Source organism: Bos indicus, chromosome 20 (genome assembly GCF_029378745.1).
Source record: "Bos indicus isolate NIAB-ARS_2022 breed Sahiwal x Tharparkar chromosome 20, NIAB-ARS_B.indTharparkar_mat_pri_1.0, whole genome shotgun sequence".
Lineage (NCBI taxonomy): Eukaryota > Metazoa > Chordata > Mammalia > Artiodactyla > Bovidae > Bos > Bos indicus.
Genome location: NC_091779.1, coordinates 22194485 through 22213366, shown reverse-complemented (window position 1 = coordinate 22213366; position 18882 = coordinate 22194485). Strand labels below are relative to the sequence as shown.

Below are 18882 nucleotides of genomic sequence, written 5' to 3'. Positions count from 1 at the left end.
GCCTCGGAGCAGCTAAGCCTGTGCAACACACAGGCTATTGAACCCGTGCTCCAGAGCCCAGGAGCCTCAGCTACTGAAGCCTGAGCACCCTAGAGCCTGTGCTCCACACAAGAAGCCACCGCAATGAAAAGCCCAAGAACAGCAACCAGAGAGTAGTCCCCACCTGCCGCAACTAGAGAAAAGCCCTCGTGCAGCAACAAAGACCCAGTACAGCCAAAAATAAAATTATACATTCTATATATATATAAGCCAAGCTAGTTGATCAAGAAGATCCTATTATCCAGAACTTTATGTTAAATACAGAAATTTAACTCCTGTGGTAGTGTTAGGTATTTAGGAGTGAAGTGTCAGACTTTTTAAAAATAATTCATTAAAAAATGCATATATATATATATGGAATTTAGAAAGATGGTAACAATAACCCTGTGTACGAGACAGCAAAAGAGACACTGATGTATAAAACAGTCTTATGGACTCTGTGGGAGAGGGAGAGGGTGGGAAGATTTGGGAGAATGGCATTGAAACATGTAAAATATCATGTATGAAACGAGTTGCCAGTCCAGGTTCGATGCACGATACTGGATGCTTGGGGCTAGTGCACTGGGACGACCCAGAGGGATGGTATGGGGAGGGAGGAGGGAGGAGGGTTCAGGATGGGGAACACATGTATACCTGTGGCGGATTCATTTTGATATTTGGCAAAACTAACAATTATGTAAAGTTTAAAAATAAAATTTTAAAAAATGCATATAACATAGAGTACAAATATGGCACAACATTAATTGTTCGATCAGGATTGTTCTTTATACTCAACTTTTGTCTTAAAAGTTTTTCTATCTTAAGTTGGGGGAAAAGTTACCATCAGCTTAAGTGTAATATAGTGAAACAAACATCAAATTCATCAAACGTTTACTGAATGCCTACTATGTGAAGGGTCCTGGAAGATTCAAACAGTTCCTGCTGATAAAATGCCCAGTATGATGACTTGGTCTGGACTAGAGGGATGAAGTTATTTTTTAAAAAGAAAACACTGCTATTAAAAAAAAAATCATTTTTTCCTTACTGGAATAACTTTTCAAGATTTATAAATGACTTATTTCATTTCTGACATGTTTATGAAATGCTTTTATTATTTCTACACCTGGTTACAACTTCATGGCAGTGTTAGCTTTACTTGTGTAAAAACAATCTCATAAAAATCTAGGTATACTATGAAGCTTGTCTCTCACTGAAGCGAATGCCAGCTATAGTATATTAAGCCTTGAAAAATGTGAGCATTTCTGATCTAGGACTAGGACTTCAGTGACCCTGTGCAGTTTTGTTCAGAGAACCCAGCCAGCCACAGAAAAGAGAACACGGAATAGAGATCACTTACCTGGGTGAGAAATCCTAAACAGTGCTATACCCCAAGACTATTTTAAATTAAAAATGGAAGTGCGTATAACAAACTACCCAATTTACAGATACCATGCAACCATTAAAAAAGGAAGAGAAGCAGCATGCTGGAAAAGCAAACCATGGATGGATGGAATGGGTTAAGGTCTACAAGTGTCTAGATTACTCTGCTCTCACTAGGCTCTCCTCCCTCCCCTAAAAGCCTAAAGGGCTGTGCTCACATATGGCACTCGGCTGCACACTTCACTGTATTCAGCCAAGAAACACTGGTGTTTCTCCCCACTTTGAAGGCACTTCTGTGTATGTGTACACCAGGGAGGCCTGCTCATCAAGGCTCTTTGGTATCTGTGAATGAAGAAATGTGATTTTCGATGAGCAACTGAAGCAAAGATGTCCTCTTGTCCTTGTACAAAACCGACATTACGTGCCATCTGATCACTGCATATTAAGAAAGGAACTAGACAGAAAAAGCTCTGGTCAGAACAAGTGAAATACGGGGACCAAACTTGTGAAATTAGGCCAAAGTGAGATATTTAGCTTGGGAAGATGAAGACTTGGGGAAGTTATTTCTGGAGTCTACCAAACAGGAGACGGATCAAGACCATCCCCAAGAAAAAGAAATGCAAAAAAGCAAAATGGCTGGCTAAGGAGGCCTTACAAATAACTGTGAAAAGAAGAAAAGCGAAATGCCAAGGAGAAAAGGAAAGATATACCCATTTGAATGCAGAGTTCCAGATAGCGAGGAGACATAAGAAAGCCTTCCTCAGTGATCAATGCAAAGAAATAGAGGAAAACAACAGAATGGGAAGGACTGGAGATCTCTTCAAGAAAATTAGAGATACCAAGGGAACATTTCATGCAAAGATGGGTTCAATAAAGGACGGAAATGGTATGGACCTAACAGAAGCAGGAGATACTAAGAAGAGGTGGCAAGAATACACAGAAGAATTGTACAAAAAAGATCTTCACAACCCAGATAATCACGATGGTGTGATCACTCACCTAGAGCCAGACATCCTGGAATGTGAAGTCGAGTCGGCCTTAGAAAGCATCACTACGAACAAAGCTAGTGGAGGTGATGGAATTCCAGTGGAGCTATTTCAAATCCTAAAAGATGATGCTGTTAAAGTGCTACACTCAATATGCCAGCAAATTTGGAAAACTCTGCAGTAGCCACAGGACTGGAAAAGGTCAGTTTTCATTCCAATCCCAAAGAATGCTCAAACTGCCACACAACTGCACTCATCTCACACGCTAGTAAAGTAATGCTCAAAAGTCTCCAAGCCAGGATTCAGCAATACGTGAACCGTGAACTTCCTGATGTTCAAGCTGGTTTTAGAAAAGGCAGAGGAACCAGAGACCAAATTGCCAACATCCACTGGATCATTGAAAAAGCAAGAGAGTTCCAGAAAAACATCTATTTCTGCTTTATTGACTATGCCAAAGCCTTTGACTGTGTGGATCTCAATAAACTGTGGAAAATTCTGAAAGAGATGGGAATACCAGACCACCTGACCTGCCTCTTGAGAAATCTGTATGCAGGTCAGGAAGCAACAGTTAGAACTGGACATGGAACAACAGACTGGTTCCAAATTGGGAAAGGAGTACATCAAGGCTGTATATTGTCATCCTGCTTATTTAACTTATATGCAGAGTACATCATGAGAAATACTGGACTGGATGAAGCACAAGCTATAATCAAGATTGCCGGGAAAAATACCAATAACCTGAGATATGCAGATGACACCACCCTTATGGCAGAAAGTGAAGAGGAACTAAAAAGCCTCTTGATGAAAGTGAAAGAGGAGTGAAAAAGTTGGCTTAAAGCTCAACATTCAGAAAACTAAGATCATGGCATCTGGTCCCATCACTTCATGGGAAATAGATGGGGAAACAATGCAAATAGTCACAGACTTTATTTTCTTGGGCTCCAAAATCACTGCAGATGGTGACTGCAGCCATGAAATTAAAAGATGCTTGCTCCTTGGAAGAAAAGTTATGACCAACCCAGACATCATATTCAAAAGCAGTCATTACTTTGCCAACAAAGGTCCGTCTAGTCAAGACTATGGTTTTTCCAGTAGTCATATATGGATGTAAGAGTTGGACTATAAAGAAAGCTGAGTGCAGAATTGATGCTTTTGAACTGTGGTGTTGGAGAAGACTCTTGAGAGTCCCTTGGACTGCAAGGAGATCCAACCAGTCCATCCTAAAGGAAATCAGTCCTGAATATTCATTGGAAGGACTGATTTTGAAGCTGAAACTCCAATACTTTGGCCACCTGATGTGAAGAGCTGACTCATTTGAAAAGACCCTGACGCTGGGAAAGATTAAAGACAGGGAGGAGAAGGGGATGACAGAGGATGAGATGGTTGGATGGCATCACTGACTCAAGGGACACGAGTTTGAGTGGACTCTGGGAGTTGGTGATGGACAGAGAGGCCTGGCATGCTGCCGTCCATGGGGTCGCAAGGAGTCAGACACGACTGAGTGACTGAACTGAACTGAACCAAACTATGAACATTATAATAAGGAAGACTAGTTTACTACAAATATTCTATGAAATAATAACATCTAATCAAATTTCAGATTTCAGGTCTCCCTAAATGACAACAGTTACTGAGAACAGTGTTTGAAACGTAACACACATTCAATAAGTATTTCCTGAATGAAACTAAAAGTACATATAATCCTCACTTTTAGATAGCTAGAATTTTATTGTATTGATAGATGGACATTTATATTAGAGGATTTAAAGAAAACTATTTCACCCATCAATTGTATTTACCTATCAAATAATTTACTACATCTAAAACCTACTTAACAGTGTTAAATATCTGCCCATGTGTTATAGCTTAAGAGTCATTAGATAAAAATCTATTTGTGGCAAATACTCACACGAACCAAGAAAAAAAAAGATTTCCAGATTTTTATTTCTGGAACTGTACACCAGGTATTAAAGTACAACAAATACAAAATAATGCTCAAAAAAATCAGTGTTTATGTACAAATATTAAAATCAATGCAACAATAGCAACTTCCTCTTGAACATCTGATACTAAAACTTGTTCTGATTGTCACTAATCAATCTCATACTCACGGCGTACTTATTTCAAACCGGGACAACTGGAATCACTGGTCGTCTAAGAGGAGTTTTAATATCTACCACATTTAACAATAAAACTAACAGTTTCCTCCTTTCAGTGAAAAAATTAAGAACTTTTAAAAAAACATAGTACTGTCAATATTTTTATAAATTATTTCAATTTCCATTTGTAGACAATGTGCTTTGAAACTCTGGGCAAACAATCTCCTTGGTGGTCAGGTTGATTCATTAGTTTACATTCAAAGTTGAAATATTTACTAGAGACTTTGGTTAAATTAAATAGTTTCACTATGCTCTATTAGATTTGATGTTCTCAAATATTATGACCCTCAATTGTAAAAATTAAAAAGGAAACAATTGCACAGTTCTTTGACCTAATTGTACAGACTTTAGTATTGTTTAAACAGTATTCTACATCCTTCAAGTAAATTCAGCAGTTGACCATAACAAGAGGAAAACTAAACACTGAAAAAGCTAGCATGAAAAAGTGGAGTACAACTAACAAAAGTAAAGTATTGCTATAATCACAGCACCAGTTTCACTTCTAAATGAATCCGCTGTCCTCTTCAAACCCCCTGTACATAAAAAGACACATCAGCCAACACTGCAACTGCTCACCGTGGATTTTTGGTTTGTTCATATGAAAATAATATGGCAAAGAAAAAACAGAATTTATCACAGTTTGTTATAAGAATTGTGCTTAACACTTAATAATAAAGGCATTATTGTTTCTCCATAAGACTGCAAATCAGTTATTTTCACGCTCTCAAACGCAATTCTTCTAAGAAACAGTAACAAATTCTCTGTTAAGATGCTTAAACAGAGAGGAAAAAAAACCCAGTAAACCCAGATTTAAAAGGAAATTCAATAAATAGTTATTTTACATGAATAAAGCCAGAGGGGTACAGTTTATGAATGTCACATCAAGCATGCACAAAAATGGTATCATACATGGAGGAAGCAGTCAGAAAATACTGAATTAGATCTAAAAAGATATGAAGAATTTACATATATATACAAAAATCTTGCAAATTATTGCCTCATTTTAACAAGGAATTAAAAGTAAACGTTACCAGCTAGTTAGCACTCTCTAAGAGGCTAAAATCAGATTGGTGTTTAAAAATCTATTAAACTAGCTGGAATTTATTTTTCTCTCATATCATTTCTGGATTTTGGTCAAAAATCTTTATTTAAATAACTAAAGTGTCCATTCAACTTGCTGATAATCAAAACTTTAGATAAGAAACACTGTTTCCATCTTATATCAAGATCCCAGCAATGCATAGATAAACTGAATATATTACTGCATCAGCTACTGAGAATGGGCATGTTCATTAAGTGCAACTGGTATTAGCATTCAGTCATCTTTGTGTAAATTATTTTATACAGACCAGCCACTGTAAACCCAGAGTAAAAATTAAAGTTATAACAATGGAAGATTATGGCCAGTATCTTACTAAATTATAGATGTATTCATTTTTAACAAAAGAAATTAGGTTCAAAGTTTAGCACACCACCACAGCAATATGAAGCTGATAACTTGGATAAAAATATCTGAAAGCAACAAAAAGCCCAGGCTACCCATTATTTACTGTGTGCATACAGGAATGCTGACTTTAGATGTATAAATTAGAGACTGACTTTAAGTTATTAATTTAACTACTTTCGTCCACTGTGCTAAACTAACTTTTTAAGTAAATGTGCTAATGCGTAAACACTTCAAAGCAATCTTCATTAAAATGCTGCAAAGAAAAACAAGAATACAAATCATCCAAAACAAAGGATGTCATTGCAGTTCACAGTTTGTATAATAAATACCCTCCCTTTCCATCACTAAGGTCACTACATTCTATCTATTCATCAGCACAACCTTGAAGCGACTTATACTTAAAAATATCAGCAACGTAGCCAAATATTTAAGTTTTGGCAAAGCAAGACAACTAGTAGAAATTGAAAATTTTAATTAAGACGGTGCAAAAAAAAAGGAAAATTCTGTGTTTTAACTGAACTATAAAAGCAAAGCTTATCACATCCTAACACTGCATTACATATTGCATGAATTCACCTTATAACTTAAAGATGCATGTCTACAGAGCAAAAATGGCCAGAGTTTATGACAATGGTTTCTCATTCACAATGTTTAGAATAAAAATAAAAGTGAGTTTTGAGACGCATCTGAACGTCAATCACTTTTTAGAACTTAAAAGTGGTAACGTACCATTGTATTTCAGATAGAAACTCACATTTTTTCTTGCCAACTGGTCCAAGCTAAACAGAAAAGTTTAAATGTACTTCAAGGTTCTACTGCATTATGTGTAGGATCTAGAAATCCCACCTAAATATTAACATTTGAACTGCAGCACTACACAACAACTGAAAAAGTGTCCCAAATGTAAACCAGTCTAAGTGGCAACGTCCTTGGCTTTGTCGACTGTGCCCTGCAAGTCAACTGCCTCAGGAAAAACGAAGTTAGCAACGACCGGTATGGTTTTTATGATTACAATCTTGATAATGGTGGACAAAACCCCATCTAAATTCCGTATTTTCAAATGCCAATTTTTTAGCCAATAAATGAAGTTACACAGAAGTCTTCCGGCAGTAAAATGACCAATTCTGTGTAAGGTAGCCCTGGTCTAGAATTTTGAAACAGGATCCAAGCAAGCGTCTTCATAATTTGCACGCAGTTCCTCGTGCTGGCTTCTATAAAGATGGACTTGCTGTTTTGTAAACTGAAGTGCTCTAGTTGAATAACATGAGAGAAGTTTCCATTTTTAAAAAAATCCTTGCATGTTTGTGCAGTTTAAAGAAACCTACCCCTGCTTTTATTTAATTAAGAAAATAAAACCAAAAAATGCTACATTGAGCAGGGATCAGGATCGGTACCTGTAAACATTGTTATTCCACTGCATCCATTACGGCAAAAGGAATTTACACGAATAGAAGCCACTCCATTCAGTTCAGAACATCTGTGCTGGTTTTGAGCTGGTGGCCTCTGTCTACAGGTTTTAAAAATGGGAGTGAGGGCAGTGGGGAACAGAAAAGAATAGAAAAAGAAGGGAGTGGGGAAGAGGTATTGGGGATGAGGAAGAGATAAGCAGAGCTTAAAGCTGCACCACAGAGTTCAATCTTAGTTCCCAACTCTGCTGATCATAGTTCATTTCCACATTTATGGATTGAAAATGAAAATACTCTTGATAAATCAAGATATAGTTCTATACATACTGACATCACTGATGTCATAGTGAAAAAAGTTCAAACTTCCAGTGAAAGACTAAGCAAACCTGATACTTTCCTGGTACTGGTACTGCACACCCACTGTTTCTGGGCCCTTCACTCACTTCATTCAGAATGCAGGGCGGCATGCTGATGCAGAGCGTGGGCACTGATGAAACCATTGGTCTCGTTGGCAGACAGACTGCCAAAGTCAGCCACAGACACGGCCATTTTGGCACTGGTGATATGATGTGTGTGATTTTCAAAGTCTACACCCAAATTATTTACAGAAACCTCATTCATAAAGGATTCAGGAACAGCAATGCCCATTTTCAATCTCTTTGCTGGTCTTTCTGACTCTTCACTGCACATGTTCATGGGGTTCAGCTCTGAGTGATAAAATCCAGTCTCAAATAAATTAAAACAATCACTTTCCCCATTGCTGGGCAGGGTGAGTAACTCCTCCGTTACAACAGGCACATGATTGACTTGTCCACGGGGCGTGTTGCCCAGTGGAGGAAAGCTATCATCCAAACAATTCACATCCGTTGGATTGCAGACGGTCGCTACGCTGTTGGTCAAAGCTAAAAAGAAATGAGAAATGGTTTCAGTAAGTGGTCCTACATCATGTGACAAAGAGGATATAATTCTGTCCCACATTACACTAAAAAATGTTCTTACCTGTCAAATCACTGGCAGTGAAAGAGTTGAGAATGTTTAGCTGTTGATCAGGTACAGGCTCAGGTCGGTTAGAAGTTAAGGCTGAAGAATTTACTGTCCCACCCAGAGCTTCTGTTTCATCCACCAAACGATCCATATAGTCCCTAAAAAACACACCCAAATAATGCTATGACTGCTTATCACAGTTAAAAACAAAAATCCCTGAAATCAAGCCCAGGGTACTTACGTAACTCCAGGGTGATGGTTATATCGTTTCTTTCCAAATTTTGTCTGTTGAGCAAAGTAATCATAACGCTCAGACTTCTTCCACATATAGTAGAATGCTACACATTCAGCAACTGTTCTAGTTCTCACCTAATAAAAAAAGTTGAATTTTTTTTAAAAAGCAAAAAATTCTACACATTTTTAGTAACTTTTTTTTTTTTTAACACCCATGGGTCTTATTTTCTATCTTTCTAATTATGAAATTCTGAATATGTTACTAGTAAACTGTTTTTATTTTCACACTATTTAATAATGAGGCTACCTTTAAAAGCACAAGGCTTTTTATTTAAATCAGAATGTAATAATAATAATAAATGTGCATCCAGAAATTATCTTACACCTTTACTGAAAATCTTAAAACACTGACATACTTTACTTTTCTTCACTGAACTTTCACCATGATTCTGACTGTACCAAGGGTACTTGTTAACCCTGAGTGATCCATGAATGAGCCTCAATGGGATATAGTAATTCCCAAAATGTCATTCAAGTACACTTTTCTAGGGAGAAGGGTGCAGCTTCACCAGATTATCAAAGGGCTCCATGACCCAAAAGAGACTCCGTTTGTAAAGGGATCAGTACTCAACCGCATCTGGAATTTAAGATGATTGCCAGCTAAAGGCAAGATTTTTCCTCTATCATGCATCTCTTAGCTGCAACAAAGTCTGGTAGAAAATAAAAAATGATAATAAAATTTGAGCCTCATTCAACTTGGCTCCACATCCAGACTAGGGTTTCTCTAACTATACACAGCTAAAGGTATGAATTCAGATGTACAGAAAAAAATTCCGTATCTTTACCCAATAAACACTTTCTCCCCTGCTTAATTACACAATAAGGAAGTTTTAGAACCTCTATTGTGATTAGTGGCTTTGTTATAAGATCATAATATAGGAACAAGCATTTTAAACCAAGAAATAAAGTATACCTTTCAATAAACACATTAACTATAAGTCTCCAAAACTTGAAAGCAATCAAGATGTCCTTCAAATGGTAAATGGATAAACAAACTGATACATCCATACAATGGGATATTATTCAGTGATAAAAAGAAATGAGCCACAAAAAAACATGGAGGAACTTTAAATGCATATTATTTAAGTCAAGAAGCCAATCTGCAAAGGCTACATACTGTATGATTCCAAGTATATGACACAATTTTTAGGTCACTGAAACTATTCTGTAGGATACTACAGTGGTTGATAGGTATTGTCATATATTTTTCAAAATCCATAGAATATATAACACAAAGAGTGAATCCCAATGTAAACTATAAACTTTAGGGGATAAAAATATGACAATGTAGATTTATCAGCTGTAACAAATATACCACTCTGGTGTGGGATGCTGATGGAGGAAGAAGCCATGTATGTGCAGGAGCAGGAAATACATGGGACTTCTACTTTCTCAATTTGGCTATGAACTTAAAACTGCTCTAAAAAATAAAGTCAATTTTTTTAAAAGTGTGTATATATTCTAAAAAGCTTGAGATAATTATCTCTCATTAAAATATGATTTGTTTATACTTTCTTTTTGTCCTAAGGAAACTAGAATTCTGAAATATTTAACTGGATATTCAATGTCTATTGCTATTCAATATTCTAGGCCTACTGCTTTTTAAAGATTTTATATTTCAGAGAGCAGTATTGGGTTTGTGGCTCAGATCGTAAAGAATCTGCCTGCAATGTAGGAGACATGGGTTCAATTCCTGTGTCGAAAAGATCCCCTAGAGAGGGAACTGGCAACCCACTCCAGTATTCTTGCCTGGAGAATCCCATAGACAGAAGAGCCTGGCAGACCATGGGGTCACAAACAGTCGGACACAACTGAGCGACTAGATGACATGACATTGAATTTACAGAAAGACTGATCAGAAAGTAACCAATATGTTAATAGCATGGGAGCATTAACAAGTTATAGCTTCCCCCCCCGACCCAAGTGACTTATAAATTAGTTGCTTATATTCATTGTAATCACTAAGCAATTTTTCTGTTTGTTTATGTCTAATTTGTCTAACTTACCTTATTCTTCTGTATAAGATGAAAATCTTTTCCAAAAAGCATGAGTGCATGTTCAAAGCTCCGGCATTCTTCTTCTGTCCATGCAGTCATTCCTTCTAAAGAAAATTTAAAACAAAATAAATTGGTCTCAAAACTCATATATACAAATCACTAATTTACTTACAGTATGGTTTCCTAATAAAAAACTATAAACTTCTACACACACACACACATACAAGTCCTTAATCCTAACTAAAAAAATTTAGACTACCAAAATATAAACATTGGGTTTTTTTCTCTGTATAATGAGACAAGAATTTATTTTTTTCCCTACAATTTATGTTCATTGTTTTTCTGATTTTTTTTTTTAAAAACAATGAGCATTTTTAATTAGAAAAAAATAAAATGCTATTTCCTCTATGGAAAGAAAAGCCTTACTTCGGTCTTACATCAAAATCATTTATGGTCTCTTTTAATTACAGACCATAAATAATCAACACATATTTATTTAAAGTCAATTTGCAGAGTGCTATACTGCAGAAATATAAAAGGAATAAAAAACAGCTTATGCTCTCAAAAGACTAAGTCCCATTCAACTTCCCAGCAGATATTAATACTGATGCATTAAATCTACTTGAAGCAGAGGAGACTTGAAGTGCCCCACTCACAGTGGAGGCCTGGTCCCCAAAGCCATTCACAGCAGTCCACCACAAAGGTGAAAAACAGTTTGACTGAAAAAGAAAATCTTAGAAACCTTGAACTAAAGAAAAATTAAATGCACTTAGCATTTCAGAGTTTTGAGAGCTTAAAATAATTTTTTCAGAAAAGCAGCTACTACAAGGAAACCTTTCAATAGACTATTTCATCCACAAGTTTCGATGCATTGTTTCCAGCTTTTATATTTTTCCAAGTTTATTTATATTATATTATTAAGCATTATTTCACTCTACATACTTAATGAAAGCTGTGGTGCATGCAATCCATTTATATGACAAAAATATTGAAATTAAAGTTAACCATTTTCCTTGACATACACAAATCAAAACCTAAGCACTATAATAATAGTTACATGATTACTAAAAATATACTTCTTGCATGTTTACTATACATGTTTGGAATATATTATATGTTTCTTTTTAAATTTTTTAATCTCCTTTTCATTTCCTGTCTGGTTTGAGAAAGAAAAAACAACTTTTTCCCCCAATGAAACCATAAAATCATTCTTATTAATTACTTTGGATATACTGTCATCTCTGGGGTCTGCTTTGTTCTGGAGGTGACAGGGGGGTAACTAATTTGTATTTGAACAATCTCTGGTATGTCTAAAAATAGAAGGCAAGAAAAGGAAAAATTACTCGCTATGAAGATGCACACGGATCTTACACAAAAGTGTGACAAGACTACGCCGTCCTTTGTGATACTTTGCTTACTCTGGTCCCAAAGACCAGCCCCTGTCCTTTCCCTCTCTTGATCCCAAGTGCTTCTTACCTTGAGATGCCTTGCCATTGCAACAGTATCTTTCGATTGCTTCCTTTATATTATGGTTACACTTGAGAAGTTCATATAATGCCTAGGGGAAAGAGAAAAAAAAATATTCAACAAAATTAACCAAAAGTTCATACTTAGCAGCATTCAAAACAAACACACACACAAACAAAAACATGTGCATTTTAAGAATCCTGACAAATACCAGCTGAAATGCTAATTTTAGGACATCTGAAGCGTATGTTTGCTTAGACATTTTATTTATCCTATACACTGACTCAGGAGAAGGCAATGGCACTCCACTCCAGTAGGGGAGTCGGACACGACTGAGCGACTTCACTTTCGCTTTTCACTTTGATGCACTGGAGAGGGAAATGGCAACCCACTCCAGTGTTCTTGCCTGGAGAATCCCAGGGACGGGGGAGCCTGGTGGGCTGCCGTCTACAGGGTCACTCGGAGTCAGACACGACTGACGTGACTTAGCAGCAGTATACACTGACTCTGGTATCCCAGGAGTTTTTTCATTCTCACTCTACTGCTCAGAAGTCATCTACCAGTATCATTCCTCGCTTTTTTATTTTTTTTAATTGCTAGATCTTCTGAGCTGGTAGAATTCTCCTATTTTAAATGTTTAAGACTCATGGTCTTGTCTCTTGTTACCACCTACTCCCTGACTTTTAGAGTTTTACTAAAAGACAACAGCAGCAAGCCTAGAGTAGAAGGATAGATATTTTAATGACTGGAGTTGATAATGGTCTTAGTTATTTCCATCTACTATGGAAGATACCATTTTTTAAAAATTAGAATTTCCTCCCATTAAATCTGTTTCGAATTATGAATATACTAAATAGCAGCAGACAGAACTCAATTGAAAGTTAACTAATAATCTACTTTGTCAAGTACATTTCAAGGCAGGCAAGTATATGAGTAAACCTATTAACACATTAATAGGTTAATAATCAATACATCAATAATCAACCATTAAAAACAATCTCAACAGTTGCTAAAAAAGCTTCAAATAAATCAGTACCTATTTTTATTTTTAAAAAGACAAAAAGTGTAATAGTTATAAGTAGCTAGATATTATCTTATTCTAAGAAAACAGCCGGCATCAAACCATGGCTGGTATTATGCTTAATGTAAAAACCTGAGGTGTATTCTGTGGTCACTCACTCAGCTGTGTTCAGCTCTTTGAGATCCCAGGGACTATAGCCCACCATCCTCTGTCCAAAGGATTTTCTAGGCAATACTAGAGTGGGTTGTCATTCTCTTCTCCAGGGGATCTTCCCAACCCAGGGATTGAACCTGAGTCTCTTGTGTCTCCTGCATTGGCAGGAGGATTCTTTACCACTGGGCCACCTAGGAAGCTCTTTCAACAAAAGCAGGCCTCAAACCACCATTACTACCAAAAGTCTCTCAGAGTTATGGCTAATGTAGTAGGACATATAATAAGAATAAGAGATATAATAATGGTGAGGAAGGAATAAAAGTCTAATTTAATAATTTTAAGACTAGAAAACCTAAGAGAAACAACTGAAAAATCATTATACTAAATTAGTTTCAATAGCTTGAGAAAAAAAATGTTAATCTATATATTTCTCTAAATCAATAATATACAAATACAAATATACTAGAGATCCCATTTACAAAGCTAAATACACGCACACATTTCAAGACAATGAGGAATCAATTAGACACATGTGATATTTAAACAAAAACATTCAAGTGATTAAAAAAATCAAATAAACAGAGAATCAGATCATGCTCTTCAAATAGAAGGTTTAATGTTTTAAAGGTACTAATTCTTCCAAAATTAACTTACAGTTTTAACAAAATATCAGTAGAAAAATCCAACAGGATTTCCTTTTGACAGCTGACAAAACTGCTCTTAAGTTCAGCTAGTATGGCTTCTCTATGTTATTTGGAAATTCAAGTTTGAGTCCACCTATCTCTGGGCACCCATTAATCAAGATTAACTAGACTAGCAATAACAAGTGAAAAGGTATATGAGAGGGGTAAAACAATGCCAGAGAGAAAAAACCCTGATAAGCCATACTCCTACGCTTATCCCACATACCCTCAGGAGACTGCTCTGCACCTACAAGTACACAGTACTTAACAGATACCCTAAAGCAAATTTATACACACTTAATAGACATTAACTTTAACCACTTCCTTAATAAAGTTCAAGAATAATCCAAGAAGTAACTTCATTGTAAAATCTCAAAGTCCAAGCATAGAGAATGTCTAAATATACGATGGAATATACAGTCACCAAGAATGAACTATTAAAGAAATCTAAATAGCAAATAAAATGAGATTAAGGGATTAAAAGGATACAAAATGGTATCTAAAGTACAATATATGTGTGTATAAAGGAAAAAAAGCCAGAAGACATGAAATAACACAGAACGGTTATCATTAGGTCCTGGGGTTTTTTTAAACCAGTATCTTCCAAGTTTTAGAATCAGAAAGAGACAGCCAGTTCATACATTAAAAACGTTTTAATCAAATGTAAGAATATTAAGAAGATATTACATTAGTTAGCTGCTACTTCAACAAAAATTGATGTATACCTGTTCATTGTCCCTTGTATGTGTTCCTGCAGAAATCCGATCCATTATTTTTTCATTTCCAGTTCTTAATGAGGTCTCAACAAGGTACTCCTTAACTTTGCTCTCCAAAACCACACCAGGACGCCAAAGCAACTGGTCTTCATTTTCATACACTGATAGAGAACATCCCATTAACATGTTAAATGTATCAACACACTACAAGATGTACACAAACTGTTCTCCCTCTTCCTATACAAGTTAACTAACTTTGAAGACCCTGGTCATCTGATCGTCTGGCAAGCTGAGTCTTTCATCAATAAAGGTTTAAAACAATTTTTTTTTAAACTTTATTAAGGATCAAGTATTCCAGTGACTAAAGCAAGCAAGTTTTTTTGGTGGTTGGATTTACCAAATTAGAGGCTTTCTCTGTAGTCTAATGGAGACTTTTCTAAGTAGTCTAATATAAAACCCAGCAGTGGTATCTTACATTCTTCTAATGAGGGGGTAAAAGTAACCTGTGTAAATTCAGTAATAACTTTACCGAAAATTTCTCTTTAACTCCCTAAATGACTCTATGAAATGTCTAGAGGTTAAAAATTGCAAAAAAATGAAAATAAACCAACAGAAATAAAAATATCAGCCAGTAATGAAATAACTAGGAAAGATCTATTTTCCCTTTAATATACTGATGAAAAATGGAAAAGAATGGTAAACAGTAAGAGAAGCAAAGTTTCCACCTTTTAAATAAGCTCATACTTAATAGGCAAACATCACTAAAACAAACTGTATATTTTATTAATGTAAACACTGCTGCCATTCTCAAAGCTTCCACTCCACACTATAAAGTCACACAGATGGCCCAAGTATTTATCCCATTGCTCCAACTTCAATCCATTCTTTAAGTGTATAATAATTACTAAATATAGCTAATGAAAGTAATTTACTGAGAGCTCACTATATAGCGGAGACCATAATAAGTGCTTTACACTCACAACTGTGTAAGGCAGGCACTACTACTCCCAATGAGCTGGAAATTAAAAATAAAGTGTGCCTATGAAGCAATCAGACTCAACTTTTGAGGTAAGCTTCTGGAACCAGTTTCTTTATTCTTTGGTCAAAATTTAAATAGGTAAAATAGTTTGAGTTTATCTCCTCTTAAGAGAGAGAAGGTATATGCTCCTTTCTGAAGGTGCAGAACTGAGCAAATATCACCTCCATCATGTCTCATCTGAGGACTGGCTGCTGCTGAACATGTACTCTGCCCAGGGCCAAATCTATGTGGTTTCCAAGTTGAGCTAGGAAAGTGTACCTGGATTTTTACTTCCCACCACCTCATCCATCCACATTTTCAGAACTAGCTATAGTTAGAATCTATCAAAAATGTGAGGAAAACTGATTACACTTAAATAGGGGTGTGTAACAAAAGCAGCAGAATCCTTGAAGTGAAGTCAAAGTCGCTCAGTCACGTCTGACTCTTCGTGACCCCATGGACTATACAGTCCATGGAATTCTCTAGGCCAGAATACTGGAGTGGGTAGCCTTTCCTTTCTCCAGGGGATCTTACCAACGCAGGGATCAAACCCAGGTCTCCCCCATTGCAGCCGGATTCTCTACCAGCTGAGCCACAAGGGAAGCCTGAGAATATTGGTGTGGGTAGCCTATCCGTTCTCCAGCAGATCTTCCTGACCCAGGAATCAAACGGGGTCTCCTGCATTCCAGGTAGATTCTTTACCAATTGAGCGATCAGGGAAGCCCTGAATCCTTACATTCTATCCTTCCAGGGCTGGGGCAAGGGAACTTCTTCCAGCTTCATTTTTCTTAAGCATTTCTTCCCCAAAAGATTTTATCCCTCTGTTTTCATTATCTCGGGTGATACAGTGCTACCAGCTCCCACTGGAGTTGGGTGTAGGCCAAAGAGCTGTACATTAAGAGCAGCTCCACTATTTTAACAGGTGCGTAGCACACTAAGCCGCACCACAAGAGGCGGGGGGACGGAGGAGGTGGGCAGCGGTTCTCTGAGTCTCATGGTTAATTCTGATATATTCCTAAGTCAGGCTAACTCTTCCCCTACTCCAAATCTATCTTTACATTCACAAGATGAGTATACAATCAGGTACTGAAATAAACATATTGAGAGATAACTTGGCTTACCAAATATTATCAAAATTAAAAGCCTTTCTTACCTTTCTCATTACCAGCATATTCTCCGAGATAAGGTGGAATCTCTGCTTGATATTGTAAACCAATCATTATTTCCTTTAGAAAAATTTAGAAGTAGAAACAACTTATTATAAAAATAAATACTGGGAAAAAAGTTCCAATTCATTCATCAGTTACTACAAGTCTACAGTTATCTTGCAAAATTACCTTAAATTATTTCAGAAATGTTTTTAAAAGCTACTTTAAGCCAAATGATGTAAAGCTGCAATGGTAACTTAACATACCTTCCTCAGATCTTCAGGTGAGTTACCACTGTCTGTTTCAACATCTTCAACCTCTGAGTCTTTATCTCCATCACACGTAGTATTTGCTTAAAAGAAGAAAATTAAATCTTTAAAAAGGGTTTTGTTGCCTTTCTTTGCAGCACCTGAAAGAGTGGCTGATATTTTGTGATAAAAATTTGCAGAGTAAATGAGATCGGCACAAATACACTAAACTTCTTGTACTAGTCTCATTTTTACACAAGTTAAGACATTGAAAACATGAAGAAAATGCTTGTTATCATTATAATTATTTGGTATACGATCATACAGTTTGGAAAGGCAAGAGGAGAAAGCAGAGCCCTGGACTACACTGATTACATTAATCCAGAGAGAGACAATCACAGAGCAGCACAATGAGTTCATAAAAATAGTCTTTTTGCACACGTAAGTGTATTGTATTGGAACTTGTTAACTGAACAGTTCTTCAACCATAAAAATACCTGAGAAATAAGCAAAACTGCATGTAAGAAATTATTTCAATCCAAAGACCTTTTAAATATTGCTGATATACATTAAAAGATAACACCAAGGAATTAAAAGGAAAGCATTAAATCAATCACTAAAACTACAAAAATACTGCTGGCAACTGATAGCAGTTTTCAAAACCAGGAAAGTAGGAGCTTTTTAACAGAAACCTAAAAAATGTCTATAAAATTTCATGGCTGAACCAAGACTGGTTGCCTTAGCAACAGATGAGTCTTGAGAAAGAAAACAGCTTTGCAAAACCAAACAAATGCTTTCATTTTTAAACAGCATATTAGTTTACATCTCTCCCAATAAAAAAAAAGTTATAATCTTATTCAGATTATAATAGTATTTTATTTCAATTAAGTAAAACACTTAAAATATTCTTATGAAAACTATATTACGTAACAAAATGTACTCAAGCCAGAGTATCAGTGCTACTACTACTACTCAGTAATGATTGGATTTCTTACATCGTAAAGGTCTAGGGAAGAAGTCAGAAGTTTCATGGGAAGTCACAGATGGAGTCAGATCATCTGCGGAAGACTGAGTTTCCTCATCATCACCTGACAATAGGTCTTTTGCTATTTCCTCCTATAAGAAGAGGAATGCAACACTAGGGTTAGAAATAATTATATCCCATCAATATTAAAAAAAAATCTTGATAACATTATTCATAAACATGATGGTATTATAATACAGTTAAGAACTATTAATAGTTGAAGCCTCAGGTTTGAGAAAAGTAAATTTGAAATTCTATAATTTACTTCATGTATATAATTATTTAATAACATTTACTACTTAAGTATATATAATATCTAATGATCCATACTATTACATATTTATGATATAACAAACAATCTACCCAATTTGTGGGTATACAGAGAATTTATCTGAAGTGACAAATTTTTAGTGAACTTACAACAAAAATAATCTTACTTCTAAGCAGTTAAAAGTTAAAATTAACTTTCTGCCAACTTAAATAACTAAAACAAAAGTCTCCAAACTCCACTCTTTCAATAACTTTAAAAAGTTCAACTAATGTACCACTCAGACTAGCGATATAATTTTGAAAGAAACAGTTCTGAATTAATTTTATGTAAGTATATAGTCATCCTTGTGCCTGGCACACAGTAGGCACTCAATATTTGCTGAATGCCTATGGCCATTAAGGTCTTTGGTACATTAACATCACTTTTGAAAAGTGGAGACAACACAACTCACAGGAAGAGGTT

The 18882-nt window shown here is 36.0% G+C and overlaps 1 protein-coding gene across 1 annotated transcript in view; it reads right to left on the bottom strand.

Moving 5' to 3' along the window:
* Positions 1-4309: 4309 nt before the first annotated feature.
* MIER3 (MIER family member 3) overlaps positions 4310-18882 on the bottom strand; it is a 28866-nt gene continuing 14293 nt past the window's right edge. The window contains exons 4-12 of the mRNA XM_019982954.2: positions 18121-18241; positions 17144-17229; positions 16883-16955; positions 14721-14872; positions 12148-12229; positions 10681-10775; positions 8622-8749; positions 8396-8538; positions 4310-8298 (exon numbers count right to left, since the gene is read on the bottom strand). Of these exons, the coding sequence (XP_019838513.2) occupies positions 7841-8298; positions 8396-8538; positions 8622-8749; positions 10681-10775; positions 12148-12229; positions 14721-14872; positions 16883-16955; positions 17144-17229; positions 18121-18241 (1338 nt within the window). The 3' untranslated portion in view covers positions 4310-7840. The remainder of the gene's footprint in view (positions 8299-8395; positions 8539-8621; positions 8750-10680; positions 10776-12147; positions 12230-14720; positions 14873-16882; positions 16956-17143; positions 17230-18120; positions 18242-18882) is intronic.